Source organism: Nipponia nippon, unplaced genomic scaffold, assembly GCF_047370975.1.
Source record: "Nipponia nippon isolate SJK-2023a ecotype South Korea unplaced genomic scaffold, ASM4737097v1 scaffold_9, whole genome shotgun sequence".
NCBI lineage: Eukaryota > Metazoa > Chordata > Aves > Pelecaniformes > Threskiornithidae > Nipponia > Nipponia nippon.
Genome location: NW_028262413.1, coordinates 16,604,222 through 16,621,830, shown reverse-complemented (window position 1 = coordinate 16,621,830; position 17,609 = coordinate 16,604,222). Strand labels below are relative to the sequence as shown.

The following is a 17,609-nucleotide window of genomic DNA, read 5'->3' as shown; positions in this document are numbered from 1 at the left end:
AGGAGAAAGTCTTACCTCTCATAGTGATCCCAGGGTGCTGCTTGTTGGAGATGAAGACCTGGAGAGGAGTAGGTAGTTTATTGATAAGCCTCTACGTTTATTAAGTCACCAGTGCCAGATTTTATACATGGATATATCACGTAATATACATAACCAACATATACATAACCAACCCTAAATGGCCTTTTCACGGGGAAAAGAAATCTAGCCTCACAAATTAAAGACTTTGCACATGAGAATATGAAGATCTTTGTTTAAATTGCAAACGGTGACGGCTTGTTTTTTATTTGGTTGTATGTGAAAGTGCCAAGCTGTGTAAGAAATAGCAAATACATAGTTTTGTGTGTAATGTCTCTGCTATATTTGAGTATATGATAGTAGAAGATTGTAGTCCTTACTGAGCAGTTATAGTCCATATAATTAATGCTGTGTGTGATAAGTGAGCAACATCATGTGTTCTTGAACAAGTTTAAAAAAATGAAACATTCTCTTTGTGTCTTTTATTCTTGGCTCTAATATTTGCATAGCAACAGATAACTAAAGAAAGTATTATACAAAGTGATGAAATGATGATTTCTGGGGTAAAAAGAACAAATGTGTTAACTGATCTGTTTTGATAGCAGTGACTTCTACAATTTATCCAAATCAAATATGCTATTACTATAGAAAGAAGAAGCCACAAAAAATATGCAATTAGCTAGGAAAAGAGATTCAGTGTATAACTCTGTTTAAAGTAAGAATTTTGGTAAAAAGAAGAAACTAATAATGTTCAAAAAAGCATTGAAACAAACTGAAGTTGGAGCTTCAATGATACAAGGTGGTGATATATTAACTTAGAATTTCTTCAGGCATATTAGGTTGATTTAAATAAATTCTGGTGATGTGAAAGGAAGAATAAGTCAATGTAAACTTCCACATCAAGATGAAAAAGATACAAGACAGTGTGAAATTAAATGAAGACCCTCTTTAATAGCTTATAATGTTTTGAATCTCCTTAGTATGGGATAACTTTCTCAAACTCCCTTATTAGGTAGAACTCTGTGTGTCCTAATTAAATAAAGACTGACGTAATGAATAGTGAAAGCAAGTATACCACTGCATACCTTTTAAGAATATTTCCAGGGCCCCGTTCTACGACATTTTCTGGTTTTAATGAATGCAAAGAATCCTGTTGACCTGGATGGGACCATTTGCTTAAGCAAAGGTACAGTATACTTCCATGTTTGCAGAAATAGAGCCTTTTTCTCTCACAGAATATGAAAACAGGAAAATTTCATGCAATTATGTAATTATAACCTTGTCAGTAGAGCTATCATTAAGTGCTATGCAATTAAAACCTGTAAAGTAAACTGCCATGAAGTATTGTATCTCCCTAGTCCTGATCAATACAACTTATCCACTTACTGCAAATTCTGACTAGTAAAAGCTGTTAAATTACATTGTCTTTCATTGTACTTTTTTGTCTTTTACAGGAAAAAGTAGAATATGCCTTCCTGATAATTTTTACAGTTGAAACATTTTTGAAGATTATAGCATATGGATTATTATTACACCCCAATGCGTATGTTAGAAATGGATGGAATTTATTGGATTTTGTAATAGTAGTAGTAGGGTAAGTAACTTATCCTTCATTATACAAAGATTTAAAATCTTCTTTACAATGAGGTAGATATAGGTCTGTTTGGCTGTGAGTAACAGCCTATGCTTCATTTCTATTCCTTTGGAGTAAAAGAATGAACTGATATAAGTGAAAAATTCAAAACAAAGTCCTGAAAGTTTTCAACGCTATCTGTGGCTGCAGGCTGTGTTGCACAATCAAGTTTATAGTAAAAGTTCCCAGGGAATTCTGAGTTCTGCCAAAAATTTTCTGTGGTTGTTGTCTTGCAGAATCTTTTCCATCTGATTTTTTCCAAGGTGAACTCTGGATGTCCTTCCATGTGATAAAGGTTGATGTACTTAGGTCCATAAATTGTTGTGTCATTTATTCATTTATCCTTATACTGCGGTTGTGTGGGGTTCATCTATTCTACAAAGACCTCTGGGAGAACCCACGTGTTTCAAAGTGGAGGAGAGTGGTCAGGGGAGACAGAGTTTACCAAGTGATTCCTTGACCTTCCCAAAATCAGAGGAAAATTGAACACTTAAGTGCTTTCCTTTGAGGTCCTGCACATCAGGCCCCAGATATATATGATTTTGGCTTGCGTGAGGGAGAATGTATGCTAAAAATGCCTTTTTTTTTTACCCTGTGTGCCTTGCTGGTTTGCTCTGCTCCTCAGAGGAGGGACTGCTTGGGCCTTATGCAGGTTACAGAAGAGTGGAGAGTGGAACATCCCACATGTACATTGTACACCTGCTTATGATAAATAATGCATCTGGCTTTTTTGTCAGCAACTTTGTGTCAATGGTTGTGCTAGTTCATTAGAAGATCCTACCTTCAGCTATCTAGGGAATTGATCTTGAGGCATATATTCCTCAATTCTCTAAACATGGAGGAGATTGTATTAAAAAAAAGGAATTTCCTGTACTCTAAATTTTGTTTATTGAAAACATTTATTGATATAGCACATGGAGAACATTACCCACATATAACTTTGTATGTTGTGGCTGGCTTACAAAGAAGACCTTAGCATGCAGTGTGCAATTCTAATTTCATTTTTAAGTTCAAACTATATCAAGGTTGCCTGTAATTGAAAAGGCCCAGAAATTAGAGTGTGTGCTGCTCTTAACTTACGTCATTACATAAAGGGAAAAGAAAAAGACATAAAGTAAAGGAATTTGTGGTAAAGCATTATTAAATTTGGGCAAGTATTATGAATGTATGAATACCCAATTTATAACTATTTAATTCTGAGATAGTGAATGTTACTGAGAAGATTGTATTTGGGCCAGTTGCTTGGCATTGAGGCTGTTTTGGTTCAGGACTAAAATTTGTGTATAAATAGAACCTTCATCAGGTCAGGTCATTCTCGACAGATTGGCCTCTGTGCCTGAAGGGGAAGCTTGGTGGGCAGGTGTGGAGACTATCACACATAAGAGCTCTGTTCTCTTGCCAGGCAGTCACTTGAATAGACCTTTTCCCTCTTGTCAAGTGACCATGGAGTTACAGTAACCCTGGAGCAGTCTAATTAACATGACCTCTATCTTTGGCTGTGTCCTAAATACATGATAACTAAAAAATTTTCCATTAACTCATAAAATGCTCATTATTGGAGACTAAATCTAGTTAGGTCAAATGCTCACACTGAATGCAAGGAAAATATGAAGAAAAAAGGACTACATCTTATCAAATATGTAAAATACCACAGTAATATTTAAATGCTAGCTCAAAACCAAAAGTTTTGGAATATGAACCATGAATTAGAATATGAACCATGGCATGTGTAGGTTGTCATCAGTCTACCAGGAAGACAAGGTGGACCCTTCGTAACATGTCAGGCACTGACAAAACTGTAAGCAATATTTTTATTCTTGCACTCTGCGAGCAATATTTTTGTTTCTTCTTTTAAGAAGAATACAATCCACATTAGCAAGTAAACAAGCATGAGTCCATTTACTTAATTACTGCTTAAAAGCCCAGTGAAAAATTGATTTTCACATATAAGCCAAGGTGGATATGGAATCACTTCTGGACCTGATTTTATTTGACTAAATTCATTGTGAAGTTTCATTAGGTATTTTAATAGCTTTGAAAGAGCTGCCATGGTGTCCTATATTGGATGTATTAGATGAAATTTGCTTCATGTGCTTTCTCAGCAGAAACTGTAGCAGTCCAAATGCATAAATCTTAATTATACCAAAAGAAATCTCTACTAGTAAAAGGGGAGCAAGTATAGAGACTTTTTTCCACAACATCAAATTTGACATTTAAACCTTGGTAAACTGTACAGGAAAATAAATGTCAATTTTAAAAATAATAAAGGAGATCAATGGTTTTATACCTAAATGGCTTTATAGGATAGACAAAATGACAGAGCTGTAGACATAGCTGTGAATGTAATGTTTTCTCCGGTCTTTCTCACTTCTCTCTGAAACCAGTGAGAGTATGAATTGCTTTCAGAGCAGTCTACTACTTGCCTGCATGCTATGCCACATAATTTCCATTGATTTCTGTGAAAGAATAAGGTCCTGGTAGAGAAAGCTTTCATAGCACCTTCCTAAGCCTGTAGCCTTTTAATTTTCTGAATGATGTATGGACTGACAGGTGAAAACAGCTTCTCTTAATTCATGACTTGATTCAGAAGTCTGTTTAATCATGTCTGCCTTTAGAGCATGAGTAGTCACTCTGAAATCATTGAGATGGCTCATTTTCTTAGAATTATGCTTCTATTAAATTATAGGGCTGAATCAGGACCTGAAATATTAAACGTCTGGGTATCTATGGTTATAGCAGTATGTAGGTTGCTGGTGTTCAGTCTAAGATCTGTAGTCTTCGTGGCTGGGTTTCACTCTGGAGGAGAATGAAGCAGAATAGGGATGGGTATTGACTGATACAGATCAGTTTCTTACGGGGGGAAGAGAAGAAAGTCTTCAATATTCTAGTTTGGGCAACCTATTAAATATTACCTGGTTTCTAGCAACTATCCAGCATGACAGAGTTGTGAAAACTTTTCTTGACAAAACCAAAAATCTGCACATTTTAGGAGTCCTTTACAAGCGTGAAACATTTTTCAGTATTGCAAAACTCTATTGACTTGATAATCCTTTCAGGAGAAGTTCAGTTTTGCAACTACTGAACTACAGACTCTGTGCAAAGAATAATATGGTTTGCATGGTCTAGCCACAGTTTAGAAAACCATGCATCTGAACTGCAGGTCCAAACTAAAATAAACCTAAGATTACTTCGCACTTCAAGCACTTGCATCACTTTGAATTGCTGATGGAAGTGGGAAAAAAAAATAAAACTCTTGTCTTCCAAACTGTTCTAATGAATGACTAGCTCATTTCTGCACTGAAGAAATAGAATATAATAAATGAGTCATCTGGGAATATTTTTATCCTCGAAGATATTATGTGTAAGAGACAAATCTTTTTGGTGTTATTAAATGTTGGACTCTAATTAATTTTCACATATTCAATTTTTGCTGACTGTATTTAGAATATTGAACTGCGGTGTCACTTGAAGTTCATATATTCCACCAAAATTAAAACAGGTGGTTTCTTGTGATTATCTATTTCGTGTTCTAAAGAGAAGACTAATGCTTCAAACCTTACAGCTAAAACATGTGAACAAAGAAGTGGCAAAGTAGCTTCATTTATTTAAAAATAGTAGATTGTGTATACAAGCAGAATGCTAATTTATTGGACACTGTGTGATCATCTCTCTGGAGGGATCAGAAACTCTTCCACTTCATAACTCTTCCTGTCATGATTTAATGTGTAAATATACCACTCATTTTGACAGCTGAACAGCTTTTCAGAATTATCTGCAGTTCAAGTAATTTCCTAATACCTTTGATTGCATGGTAAATGGATGGTGATGACCTTACCCTTCATCTCATTTTCTAGATTATTTAGTGTAATATTGGAACAATTAACCAAAGAAACAGAAGGTGGCGGCCACTCAGGTGGCAAACCTGGTGGCTTTGATGTCAAAGCCCTAAGAGCCTTTCGTGTATTGCGACCTCTCCGACTTGTATCAGGAGTGCCCAGTAAGCTCTTTTCTATTTAATTCCATCAGAATGAATACTGTAACTGACCTGATTATTTAACTTTCTTGTTCCAGACACTAACAGAAATGAGATAATATAAAGTTGATTTTTTGTTATCTGGTTATATATATAAAGTGAGTTTGGAGATGAGTGATACCCTATTTCAAGTTGAACAAAGGATTGCGAATTTATTCAGTGTATGATCTTCTTACACAGCTCAATAAGCAGACAGGGGAATACACTTCCTTTTTAGAAGCTTTATGTAAAAGTAAATTAGATGTTAAAATGCAAATACACCAGGAAAAAAAAAAAAATCAGATTTTTTTGTTCCAGAACCCTGCAGATCTGAAAGTGTAGGTGGTCCTAAAACAGTTTATATGTTGGTGAGTGTATGCCAAAGCACATTACACATTTCATATTTCCTGCCCCCTCCAATGCACATGAATTCCTTCTGTTTATCTCAGTAGAGCTAACAGATAAATTAGGAAACTTAAAAAGTAGAACAATATTATTTAAAGAAAGCAATTGAATTTTCTGATAATCTTTCCTGTTTTCTTTTAATACGTTATTAATTACTAAAGCTATTTGGGCTGAATAAGAGGTTCACGGCTTACAATTCAGCTCTTTCCAAGACATTTGAAAGAAGAATCCTAATGCTGTATTTATTATATCATAGTCTGTTACATGGAAATGATCGTGGTGGTACGTATTTAGCAAAAGAACTTCAGTGAAGAAAAAAGCAGTCTTACGAAATGTCAGAAAGGAAGTGTATTAAAATAAAAATGAGCCATATTTTGTTCTCATTGGTACTGTGGCAGCTTCATTAGTCTGGGATTTACTTCTTTTGGTAAGACCAAAATTTGGCTAAATATTTAATTAAGGAGAAAAGAAAAGAAAAATGAAGTAGTTTTGAAAGTGATGTGAGGGATAAATGATGAAAAAGTAAGTTTGTTCAGAGTAAAAATGCATTTTCCCAGGTAACTATACTCTTATCTATCTCTCCAGACCAAAAATACAATTCTACAATTGACCGAGTGTACATTTTTCTCAGGACTTGCCAGAAAGTTGTGGTTGTAGCACAGAACTTTCTAAAGGTCATATAAAATGACCTACAGCCACATACTGACTACATGCCCTTTCTTTCTAAAAAAACATAAATTCTTATGACACATTTCAAGCATTGACTTCTATGGCATAACCTTTATTAACAGAGGAAGTAATTAGACTTTGACATGAAGTTTTAGATTCTTATGAAGTATTTTATATTACAGGAACATTTTGTGGCTCTGGGCAGTAGAAATTTTTTTTTTAAACTGATTCATTCTGCATGCTTGTATCATTAATTTCTAATAATGTTTAATTATAGAAAATTTGGTAAGGCAAGACGTAGAAGTCTGGTTCATATCTTGTATCCTCTTTTTTTCTTTTAGGTTTACAAGTTGTCCTGAACTCCATTATAAAAGCCATGGTCCCCCTCCTCCATATTGCCCTTTTGGTATTATTTGTAATCATAATCTATGCTATTATAGGATTGGAACTTTTTATTGGAAAAATGCACAAATCTTGTTTTCTTATTGATTCAGGTAAGTCATGAATTTGACTAAAATAAGGCATTCGTTCTGTTTTCTTTCAAGTCTGGGCGATTTCAGTTTGGAATAGAACAGAGGCCAAAGCACTAAAAGTGTTGCAACCCCAGTTTTCACTGTGGTTCATAATTTTAGAAAGAGTGCATTAAATTTAAAAAACAACAACAACAATGCAAACTAGTTAGAGACTAGAACATGCTCTGAATAGGCTTTCATTTCTGAAATGTGTAACTGAAATGTCAGTAGTGAAAATAGTAAGGGTGACTCTCTGCAAGGGACAACTCAATAGTTTTTTCTAATCTCTGATCACTGAAGAGCTAGCTAGTCCTATTCCAGGGAGGATATACTTTCCTGAGTTCACAATCTGGCAGTGTCTCTCCTTCAAGATTTTGGCAGTGTGGTAAGAAGTGCATTTCTAAAATGAATAATGAAAGAAAACAGTGTTCCTCCATCCAGGTGAAATGGTGAAATGAAAGTGTTTGTAATGGGAGAATTTCAAAGGAGTGAAACATCATGAGGGAGAGTGTCTGATGGCTATGGGTACATTTTTATCAGCTAAGTAATGAAGTAAACTCTATGTAGGAATTAGTCCAGACCTGTTTCCTTGGTGGTCCATACGTTAATATGAAGTGGCATGAAGTGAAGAAACAGCAATGAAGAGAAAAAAAAATAGCACAGGATCATTCTAAAAAGATATGTTGTATTATTACATGCTTCTTTCCACTGCTTAATTACTCGATCTCTTTTATACAGTCAGTTTTGATTAGCCTATTTTAAGGCTGTAAAGCCCAGATATGAGAGACACTAAAAGCTCTGAAGCTCCCACAGGTTGCCTTTCTCAGCATTTCTCAGGTTGATATCTGGATTTACCTTCCAACAGGGTTGATGTTTCTTCATACAAAGAGTTAACTCACAAAAATTCAAGAACTGAAAGTTCTGATTTTTCTGTGCAATTTTCAGATATACTAGTTGAAGAAGATCCAGCACCTTGTGCGTTCTCAGGGAATGGACGTCAGTGTGTCATGAATGGCACTGAATGTAAGGGTGGATGGGTTGGACCAAATGGAGGCATAACCAACTTCGATAATTTTGCATTTGCAATGTTGACTGTGTTCCAGTGTATAACCATGGAAGGGTGGACTGATGTGTTGTACTGGGTAAGTTCATAAATCACTGAGCTTTGTTTACTTTTAAACAAGCTTCAATGTTCAAGTGAGAAATAAGCTGTGTTTTACAATACCATCAGCAGGAAATCTTGGTGAGTTTTTCAGGAGATGAGCTCAGCTGCATACTTTTTCCAGTCACAGCATCGTAAGACTGGACTCCTCAGGCTAAAAAGACATTTTAGAAACAAATCTATTCATTGCTTATTTGAGTTTTTTTTTGCCTATTCCATTTGGATAAATGTAATATTACATTTATGTCCTTTGGACTAGCAGTTTTTCATGCAAGTACAGTTTTTAAGTATGTCTTTTCTGATTAAGCTTAAGAGCTCTCTTTTTGCCGTATTTCTGCAAAATATTTCACAATATTAACATAAATTAGAACAAAGCAATCTCTCAACTGTCATTGCTTGCCATGGGGACTGCAAATCATTTGTTAACCATTCAGAAACAACAGATCATAAGAGCTGTGGGCCTGACGTTGTCTCTGTAGAAGCAGCAAAAGGTATTCAAAACCCTAACTGTGTAAGTCCCCACCGTTAAATGCTACTCTCACGTCAGGTATGGAAGCACCACAGTGTTACAACATAAACAGACAGCTGGACACAGACTGGGAAACTGAAGATATATTTAGTCCTGATTTTACAAATGAGAACGGAGGAAAAAGAACACAGAGATTTTTAAAGGACTATTTAGGATCACCTAAATATACAGGTAGGCAGTTCTCTGCCTAACCCCATTCCAATCTAAGGACATTATGTTCTTTTGAGAGTCTTTAAGCACCTAAATATCTGATGTGAGTGACTTGTCCAAAGTCATTCAAGAAGTCTGTGACAGAACCTAAATCAACGAGAATATTCTGTACTACTTGGTACTCGGCAGTAAGTCTTTGCAGCTATTAGGGCCTTGTAACAAATACATTTCTAACAGTTCAAATATTGGAAAATATTTATGAAAGAAGAAAATGATTACTAGTAAGGATCACTATTAGCAAGCTGTTAAACATGGATGAGCTATCTCAGGATGTATCTTACTGGAACTATACTCTAGGTTATGTTGCTCACAGCAGCTCACATTTTGCATTCCTTTAAGTTTGTCTGGCCAAGTGGGACTTTTTACTAATAGAACATCTGTTGTGGAGTATTGGATGCAATTAAGGATGTAGCATTATCCAGTGAATGAACACTTAAAATTAAGTGGTCATTTGTTGTAAATCAAGGTGAAATATGCTGTTACTAGAAAATACAACACCAGAGTGTAGTCTCAGGTAAAATCTGTGATACTAGAATATAGAATGTGGAGATATTTTTATGATAATGTCACTGTTAAAGATAATTAAGATTATAAACTGGCATTCTTTTAGGTTTGAAAGAAAAAAAAATTTGGTAAAATATGAATCTCTGCTTCTACTCTCTTATCAGAGTTACAAAATTGGGTATAAACATGCAAACCTTCAATACTAATGAGTCTAACAATAATGCCTAGCTACATATAGGCTAATGCATTGTTTCTCATACTGTAGGTTTATCAACTCTTCAGGTTTTGCTCTCCAACTCTTCCTAATTTTCTCAAAGAGACTGTGTGAATGTAGAATTAGTACGTGCTTTATATGATTTGTGTTCGTGATGATGGCAGTTATTTTTATCCCTCCTGAAAGAAGAGAGGTTTGCCATCATTCTCTAGAAAAAAATACACATGTAACATCTTTCAAGGCAAAAGTATGCCCACATTTCAGTATCTGATAATTCCTTCAACTGTCACCAATTTTTTCAAAGAAAATTAATATAAAAACTTTGGGGAGTTACTGTATTTAGAATATGATTGTTACAAAAGATACAGAAACAATTTAAGCTGAGTGGCTCGGTATTAAACATTTTCTCCCCTAAGAATTAATGAGCTAATTGATCTGATGCATTGTAAGAAATCTTTGTAGAGTCTCCATTGAAATAACAAAAATTAAACCCCTTAAAATAGGATGCTGAATATTGTCATGATCAGACAAAATGCAAGGCATAAGAAAATTAAAAATTCAAAAAATTCAAAACTGGACATATGAGTTATTTATTTCTCTATGAGTTCCCAATGTAGAAGATATTTACAAGTACATAGATGTCAGTTCTACAGATGTCAGTTCTACAGGTGATACTGGGATTATTAGTCAGAGAAGCAAATATTTATTGACCTAGGGAAATGTAATCAAAGTCATATTCAAGTGGCTTTGGAATCTGTCTTAACTGACATTTATATTATTAAATTATAGATCTGGATTCTTTCTATCTGTAGACCAACAAACTGTCCATTGCCAAGCTGAAATTACTTGCTGAGGACAAGAGAAATGACAATTTATATGTTTTAATTTTATCCCTGGATTAAGCTGAGGTAGATTTAGCTATGGCTAGCTAGAAACTGGAAAAGATTTTATTTTAATTGCAAATTGTGAAAACGTTAAGGGTATACCAGATTGTAATAAAAATGTCCAAAGAATCGAAGGAAACCATTTTAGCTAGACGTGCATGGGTTTCGTGGGTTGCTTTTTACTTAGAAATCTGTTGATGATACACAGACTGAATGATTTTTATATAAAACATAAACAAATAAAACCAAACCCACAAATATTAGAAACTGCACAGAATTCTGATTTCCATTTGGTCACTGCGTGAACAGTAAAATTAACTATATAGGCTTATCTTGCTAGCAGGTGTAATCTTAGTGGGTGAAATATGTGCAATATTTTGCATCATGCTATGTGGCATTCTGTTAGCAAGAATGGCAGCTGAAAATGACAGCTTCCAACAACACTCAGTAGCACAGCTCGTTGTCACCTGGTTAACAACAGTAAACTCAGCTTAAAAATTCTCCAAGCATCAATAATTATTTTTCTCTTATGCATATCTATTATAGATTGAGGGCTTGATCCTGCTACTGCTAGGGACAGTAAACTCAGCTTAAAAATTCTCCAAGCATCAATAATTATTTTTCTCTTATGCATATCTATTATAGATTGAGGGCTTGATCCTGCTACTGCTAGGGCACCCTTCAGATCCTGGTGACTCACATGGACATCCTGCTGCCCACCAGTTTGCATCTGAATCCCATATGTCCTATTATTTTTTAGACTATCTTCATCTGGCTGCTTTTCTCCCTCTAACTTAAGTGTAACTTACTGGATAGCGTGTATTATGTGTTTCATCCACAAAAAATGTGACTCCTTAGTGCCAAATGCTAGACTTAACTATGGAGGTTAAGGGGTAGTGTCCTTGTTTTCACCAGCCAGTGCAGCATATGTGTTCCCAAATTGTATAATACATTTGTGGCTGCACATCTGGACATCTTCTCCATTTATATCAGGACTGTGTTTATTCCCCGTCACAGGCCTTTCTGTTTGCTCTCTAGCCCTAACTGAAGGCTCATGCTATTAGTTTTGGATACCGGTGCAGTCCTTATTATTGGCAAAGTGGCAGCCTCTGTGCGCCCAAGTTTTTAATGCTCTGGCTCACATTCTAAAGCTGAGAGCATGGTATTCTTTGCCTCATTTTCAGTTTATGCTAGCAAGCACTCAAGAATTACAATATCTGAGTCTTTATTTGCATATCTGGCTCTAGATTTTTTCCATGTCTTTCAAACATCTAGATTTATAGTCTATTAATGGCAAACACGTATTTTGTAAATTGCTTTTTATTTTTAGCGATTTCACTTGATACGTAGGAACACACATAACGAGCAGCGGTACTTGCCAGTAAACCCCCCAATTTTCCTATGAGTACCAAAATTATCACATTTATTTCTTCTTGTTTTCACCATAGTGAAGTTATCTTGAGTTACTATACTTGAATAATCTACACTGGCACTACTGTAACTTGAATGAGAAATGGGCAGCGCCTCTGTGAAACAAACTATTGTGTGATGGGTTGCCAAAACAGTTGATTCAATGATGGAGCAACTGTATTAGCGACTACTGAATTTTACTAAGTTAATTTTATCGGCAGACGTTGCATTACTAGCTCAAATATTAACAGTTCCTCCGTTCTCTGACACCTAGCTAGCACTATTCGGATTGATCTTGGAGATTTTTGAGATTGAAGCACTCAAGCTGAAATTGTTGAATAATGCTACATAGATGTCTTACATGGTTTTGCCTATTAATACACCTACTGATATGTTAACAAGATATTCTCTCAAGGATTCATGTTTAAAATACACAATTCATTACCTGAAATGTCTAAGCAATCTAAAATATATCTAAAACTTGCATAAGGTTTAAGGAAAGGGGTGTCAGATTTTTTTAATATACCCTTTACTAATATGTCAACTTCTTAAAACTGTGTCCTTTACTACTGTTTGATAGTAGCAAATGTTATCATCAAAGAAATACTTCATTCATAATTCTTCTGCTTTTTGTTATAAAAGAAGCGTGCACTTAGAAATCTGTTTCTTGCTTTAGAAATTAAGCTTTGTATGCCCCAATATACTCCTGGAAGCATCTTAGAACATTTGAAGAAAATCAATCATTTCCATAACACAGTCTGTTTAGGCTGCACTGCACTTTGCATATGTCTGCTATTCAGGTGTCTACACAGCCATTGCATTAATGTTACTGGAAGTAACATATCAAGATAGAAAAGACTGTACCAATATTTCTTTCAATGTATTTCCATAATGACATCCAAGAGCTGTGGCTTCCTCACTAGCTTTCCAGTAGTACAAGACATCTGTCTTTATTGTGCATAAACTAAAAGGTAGAAAATCATTATATGTTTGTTTTCTAACTGGATGAGAATTTGAAAGAATGGTTGTAACTCTCACGTAAACCTATGCGTAGAAAAGAAAATAATTACAATAATAAAACAAAGCAGTCCATTGATTTTTCAGAATGTCAATCAGATGATCAGGGACTCAGACAATCTTCTAATCATGTCACTTTTTAGAATGCTCCTAGTTCAAGAATCCTAAAGGACAGCCTACTCAGAAGTATTAGAAGGGGATATAATGTACTTGAAACCAGCTGATGTGCAGCCAAAGATTTTCCTAAACACAAGGAAATATTTTGCAAATATTCATCACAAGAAAACCCCTTGGCTCAGGCACAAAATGTATTATTAGTCCATAAACAAAAAGTTGCAAAGTATCTTTGAAGTATTATCAAAACTGTCATCAGTGTGCTGAGCAGGAATCTCTAAAAAATATCTTTCAAAAAATGTGACCAACAGTCAAATAAGCAATAATACTCTAGAACTTTGAATTGAATGATTTAATAAGCCAATGGGAAAGAACTACTTTGGGTGATTTAAGTCATATTTGTCACATTACAGCTGCAGAAATGGAAGGCACGTTATTGCATCCAAACAATACTTGTCAGCAATGAATTTCAGCTTGCAGTCTGAGAGAAGTCAAAGGGTGCTTGACAGCTTTTTTCCTTGTGTGTATCAGCTGCACATATTCAGCAAACAATGTTAAAAATTGTGAGGGAATATGCTGGAAAAATCTTAGAAAATATTTCTGCCTTTGTCTGTTAGGTACTAAGGATAGCTTAATGCTCTTCTCTTAGCATCACTCAGCACCACTCACAGGTCATCTAAGGGAGACTTCAGTGAAACAAGGCAGCTCATCCCGAAAGGCATTGATGTGCTGGATGCACAGTGCACCCAGCCTTTGATGACTATATAGCCAGAAATTTAACACATGATATCCAGCTGGAGAAAGAGTGATTGAAATTTTGGATGACAGTACTAATATACTGCATAAATCACACTTAAGAGCCAGGAACTGCAGGCAGGATTTTTTGAATTTGTGTATTAATTACTTGAATCCAATTTCATGTTAAAATCTAGCTTAACCCCCTCACGTTTTAGGTAATGATTTGGACTAATTACTTTTTTATATCATCTCGATATAAAAAGCTCTGAATCAACCAATTTTAGATTGCAAAGAGACAAGATTTAAATTGCCAGTAACTGAGAAACCTCAGAAAGAGAGAAAAGGGAATGATCAAATTCAAACATGCAAACAGAGCTACAAAGCGAAGGAATGTACATATTAAAAGTTTGCATTAGCGTTGAAAGGGATGATCGTATAATATGATTTTTTTTCAAATGATCATCTTAACAAACAGAACCCACCTGAGGAGAATTTTAAACTATGTCAGAGGGAAATATCTTTCCCATGAAATGAACTTGATTTACTTCGACAAGATATCTAGTATCTTAGTCTTAGCTGACTGCTGACCTGTACTGCAGTCAAAGCATGGAACTAATTTCTTGTCATAGATCATTGCAAATACTCAAAAGAACATACTATTTCTCCCCAGAAAGTTTAAATAAAATGGATAGAAACTGGTTTAGAAGTAGGGTAGACTTTAGGTAGTGCTAAGAACTCCACTAGTTGAATAGCTAGAGTTTCTTCAAAAACTTTGCTGCAAGAAGCGAACAATCCATTTAAAACCATCCTAGTTCCCAGACTGTCCCAGGATAACAGTTTAGTAGATATATTCAGATTTACTTTGAGTATTGGGGTTCCATTCATTGTTTCTACGTAAACTAAGCTTAACAATTTGACATCATCAATCCGAATAGTACATGCTATTATGCTTCCATTTTTTTGTATCCAGCATATGGGAAATATTAAATAGATCCAATTATTATATAATGTTGTATGGTACATATATAGGTGGCATAGTAGATATGAAAAGAAAAAAGGTATTTAGTACGTATCACCAAAGTGGATACTATTACTCTATGCATTGTAATACGTTGTAGCTAAGTATTTAAAAATAAACACACTGTTCATCATATTAGTTAAATCATTTCAGTAGTTTTTTGAGCCCTTAGACTTAATAAACCAAATCAGTATGTAGGTTTTATAAATTTCTTATGTGAAATTAGTTTGGGCAATATAGATAAATAGGTAGAAGCACTAACAAATTGTTAATCCTAAATTAACATGCTGCTACCAATGAAGGAATCGGACACTTCCATTTTGTTATACGTGGAATACAGAGTTTGTTAAGCCTGGTAGAGTCCTCCCACAATCCAATAGAAAACCTTCTCTGGGTTACTACTTCGGAGAGGCAGTACTCATCATTTTGTTACGGTAGTGTCTGTCTGCTCTGAAGATTCAACCTGGGATAGCTACTTGAAAATAGAAAATAATTTTTTAGCTGTCACATCTAGGCTTTCCTTGGAACAATTATCTGATTATTTTTTCCCCCAGTTAAAGACAGTAAGCCGATTAATGAAATGCCACCATCAATAATTAGCTAAAATAGCATTAGATGCAAAATAAAGTATCTGAATGGAAAAAAAATATTAAGACCTGCATCTAAACTTGTTTCTAATCAATATTAGAAGAAAACATTATAAGCAATCAGCTTTGAAGAATAAATGCTTTACATGACTACCTAAATTATACACTTTATTAGCTAACGATGGATAAAAATAACAGAAGGTAGAAATTGAGGTCTGTTCAGATAGATCAAAGCAAATTAATAAAACCGAAGCAGTGTCTTACAAGTTGAGGTTTAACTTGAGAGAGTCACTTATATTTGTGCAACTTTATACCACTGTTTACGTACAGAAGACAGAAGCCAAATTTAGAGGTGATTAAGTAATTATGAGGCTCTCTAGGTACTGTAGTGATTTTTCATTTATCCAAGGGATATATTTCTCTTTAGCCTACCTTAAAGCCCAAGCCATGAAATTCTGATTTTTCCAGTTGTTGCTGAGCTGAAATGCTTAACAAAGCAGTGGTCTCTGAGCTCACATCCCACCGGTGTATCTCTCGGCTTATTTCTGTGTCGGCAGTGCAAGAAAGTTGAGTCTGGCCAACCAGGAGAATGTCAGGGAAATCTGTGCTTTAACTCCAGAACCCAGAGAAGACTGAAGATAAAATTACATGCTTTTACAAACCAGCCCAGAGGCTGCTATGCTTCAAGCAGACCCTGTTTTAAGTCAGGTTTAAGTTAACTCCACTTTAGCCTAGAATATCCCAGAACACAACCTTTGAAGCTAGAAGGCTTTGAAAAGCTGTCTGGTATGCTCTGCAATGAGTAGAATAAATAGCCTGTGATCTGAGGTTTTGTGAACCTACATTGTAGGCTTCAAAGAATGCAGGATTAGTCCCATTTCATAAAATACTGATTTCTGAAGGATTTTTACACCCGTCAACAGACTGAGTTTGTCAGTCTTAATCATTTTTAAGATTATTAGGTAGATTATAGGTAACAATAAATAAACGCACCAGTTATGTGTCTATTGGAATGTTATAAAAGGAGAAAGGTAAAATTGAAACCTGAGGAAACTAAGAAACTTAAGAAATTAAATGAGTTGGAAACATTGTGGAAAACAATTCAAAATAGGTTAATGTGTCAGCGCATTATATCTGTAATAGTACAAATGCAGAATTAGAGGTGTTACTGCATTGCTTTATCATTATCCCCAGGTAAAGCTTATATTAATTGATACATACAAAGAGCTTGCAACAATTTTCAGTAAACCAGTATCAGGTGTGCAGAAAAGTAAGACCTTGATCTGCATTCAGTTGTATATGGGGATTTTACGTACAATTACCACAGATAGGGATAAATGAGACACTTTAATGATTTCTAATTGATGTTTTAGATTGGAGCATGCCATCTGCTGCTGTGTAATACTAATGGTTATGTCTGCTGTAAATTTGGCTTTCTCCCTGTTTCACTTTGGAGTCTTGGTCTCTGATCATCTACACAGTTAACAAGATAATTCACTCCAAATGCCAGATGAGGCAGTTTCAGACTGTACCAGGTTTGTCCTGTCAGCTCAAGATAATTCAAGACTTGCAGACATATGCTCACAAACATATACATGTAGATATAAAGAGCCAAATACACAATGAAAATTAATTATTCTCCACCAGTTTAACTTGCATAGAGTAATTTGTCTCCAGATCTGGTAGCATCAACAAATGGGCCCTTTTACAAGGACGTTTGAACTGTTAGTTATGGCCTCACTCATGAAAGGGATAGGAAGAGCTTCAGAGTTCAGTTCAAAATTCTTTTCAAAGCTGTTTAAACATACAAATCTAATTTAATACCTGTATGAAAGGAGTGAAAATGCAGAGCATAGCCAGAAGTGGCATCTCTGAAGAATAAGCATATTTAAACACTTATCTAACTGAGTAGTGCACATCTACTGTTATGGTGAAACAGAATTACGTGATATGAAAAATACATTGTCCTTCAT

The 17,609-nt window shown here is 35.1% G+C and overlaps 1 protein-coding gene across 5 annotated transcripts in view; it reads left to right on the top strand.

Moving 5' to 3' along the window:
• The window catches only part of CACNA1D (calcium voltage-gated channel subunit alpha1 D), a 212,219-nt gene that overhangs the window by 74,598 nt on the left and 120,012 nt on the right, over nucleotides 1–17,609 (top strand). For all 5 annotated transcript variants that reach the window (XM_087743000.1, XM_087742999.1, XM_087742997.1 and 2 more), the window contains exons 4-7: nucleotides 1,473–1,612; nucleotides 5,506–5,648; nucleotides 7,079–7,231; nucleotides 8,195–8,391. In XM_087743000.1, the coding sequence (XP_087599126.1) occupies nucleotides 1,473–1,612; nucleotides 5,506–5,648; nucleotides 7,079–7,231; nucleotides 8,195–8,391 (633 nt within the window). The remainder of the gene's footprint in view (nucleotides 1–1,472; nucleotides 1,613–5,505; nucleotides 5,649–7,078; nucleotides 7,232–8,194; nucleotides 8,392–17,609) is intronic.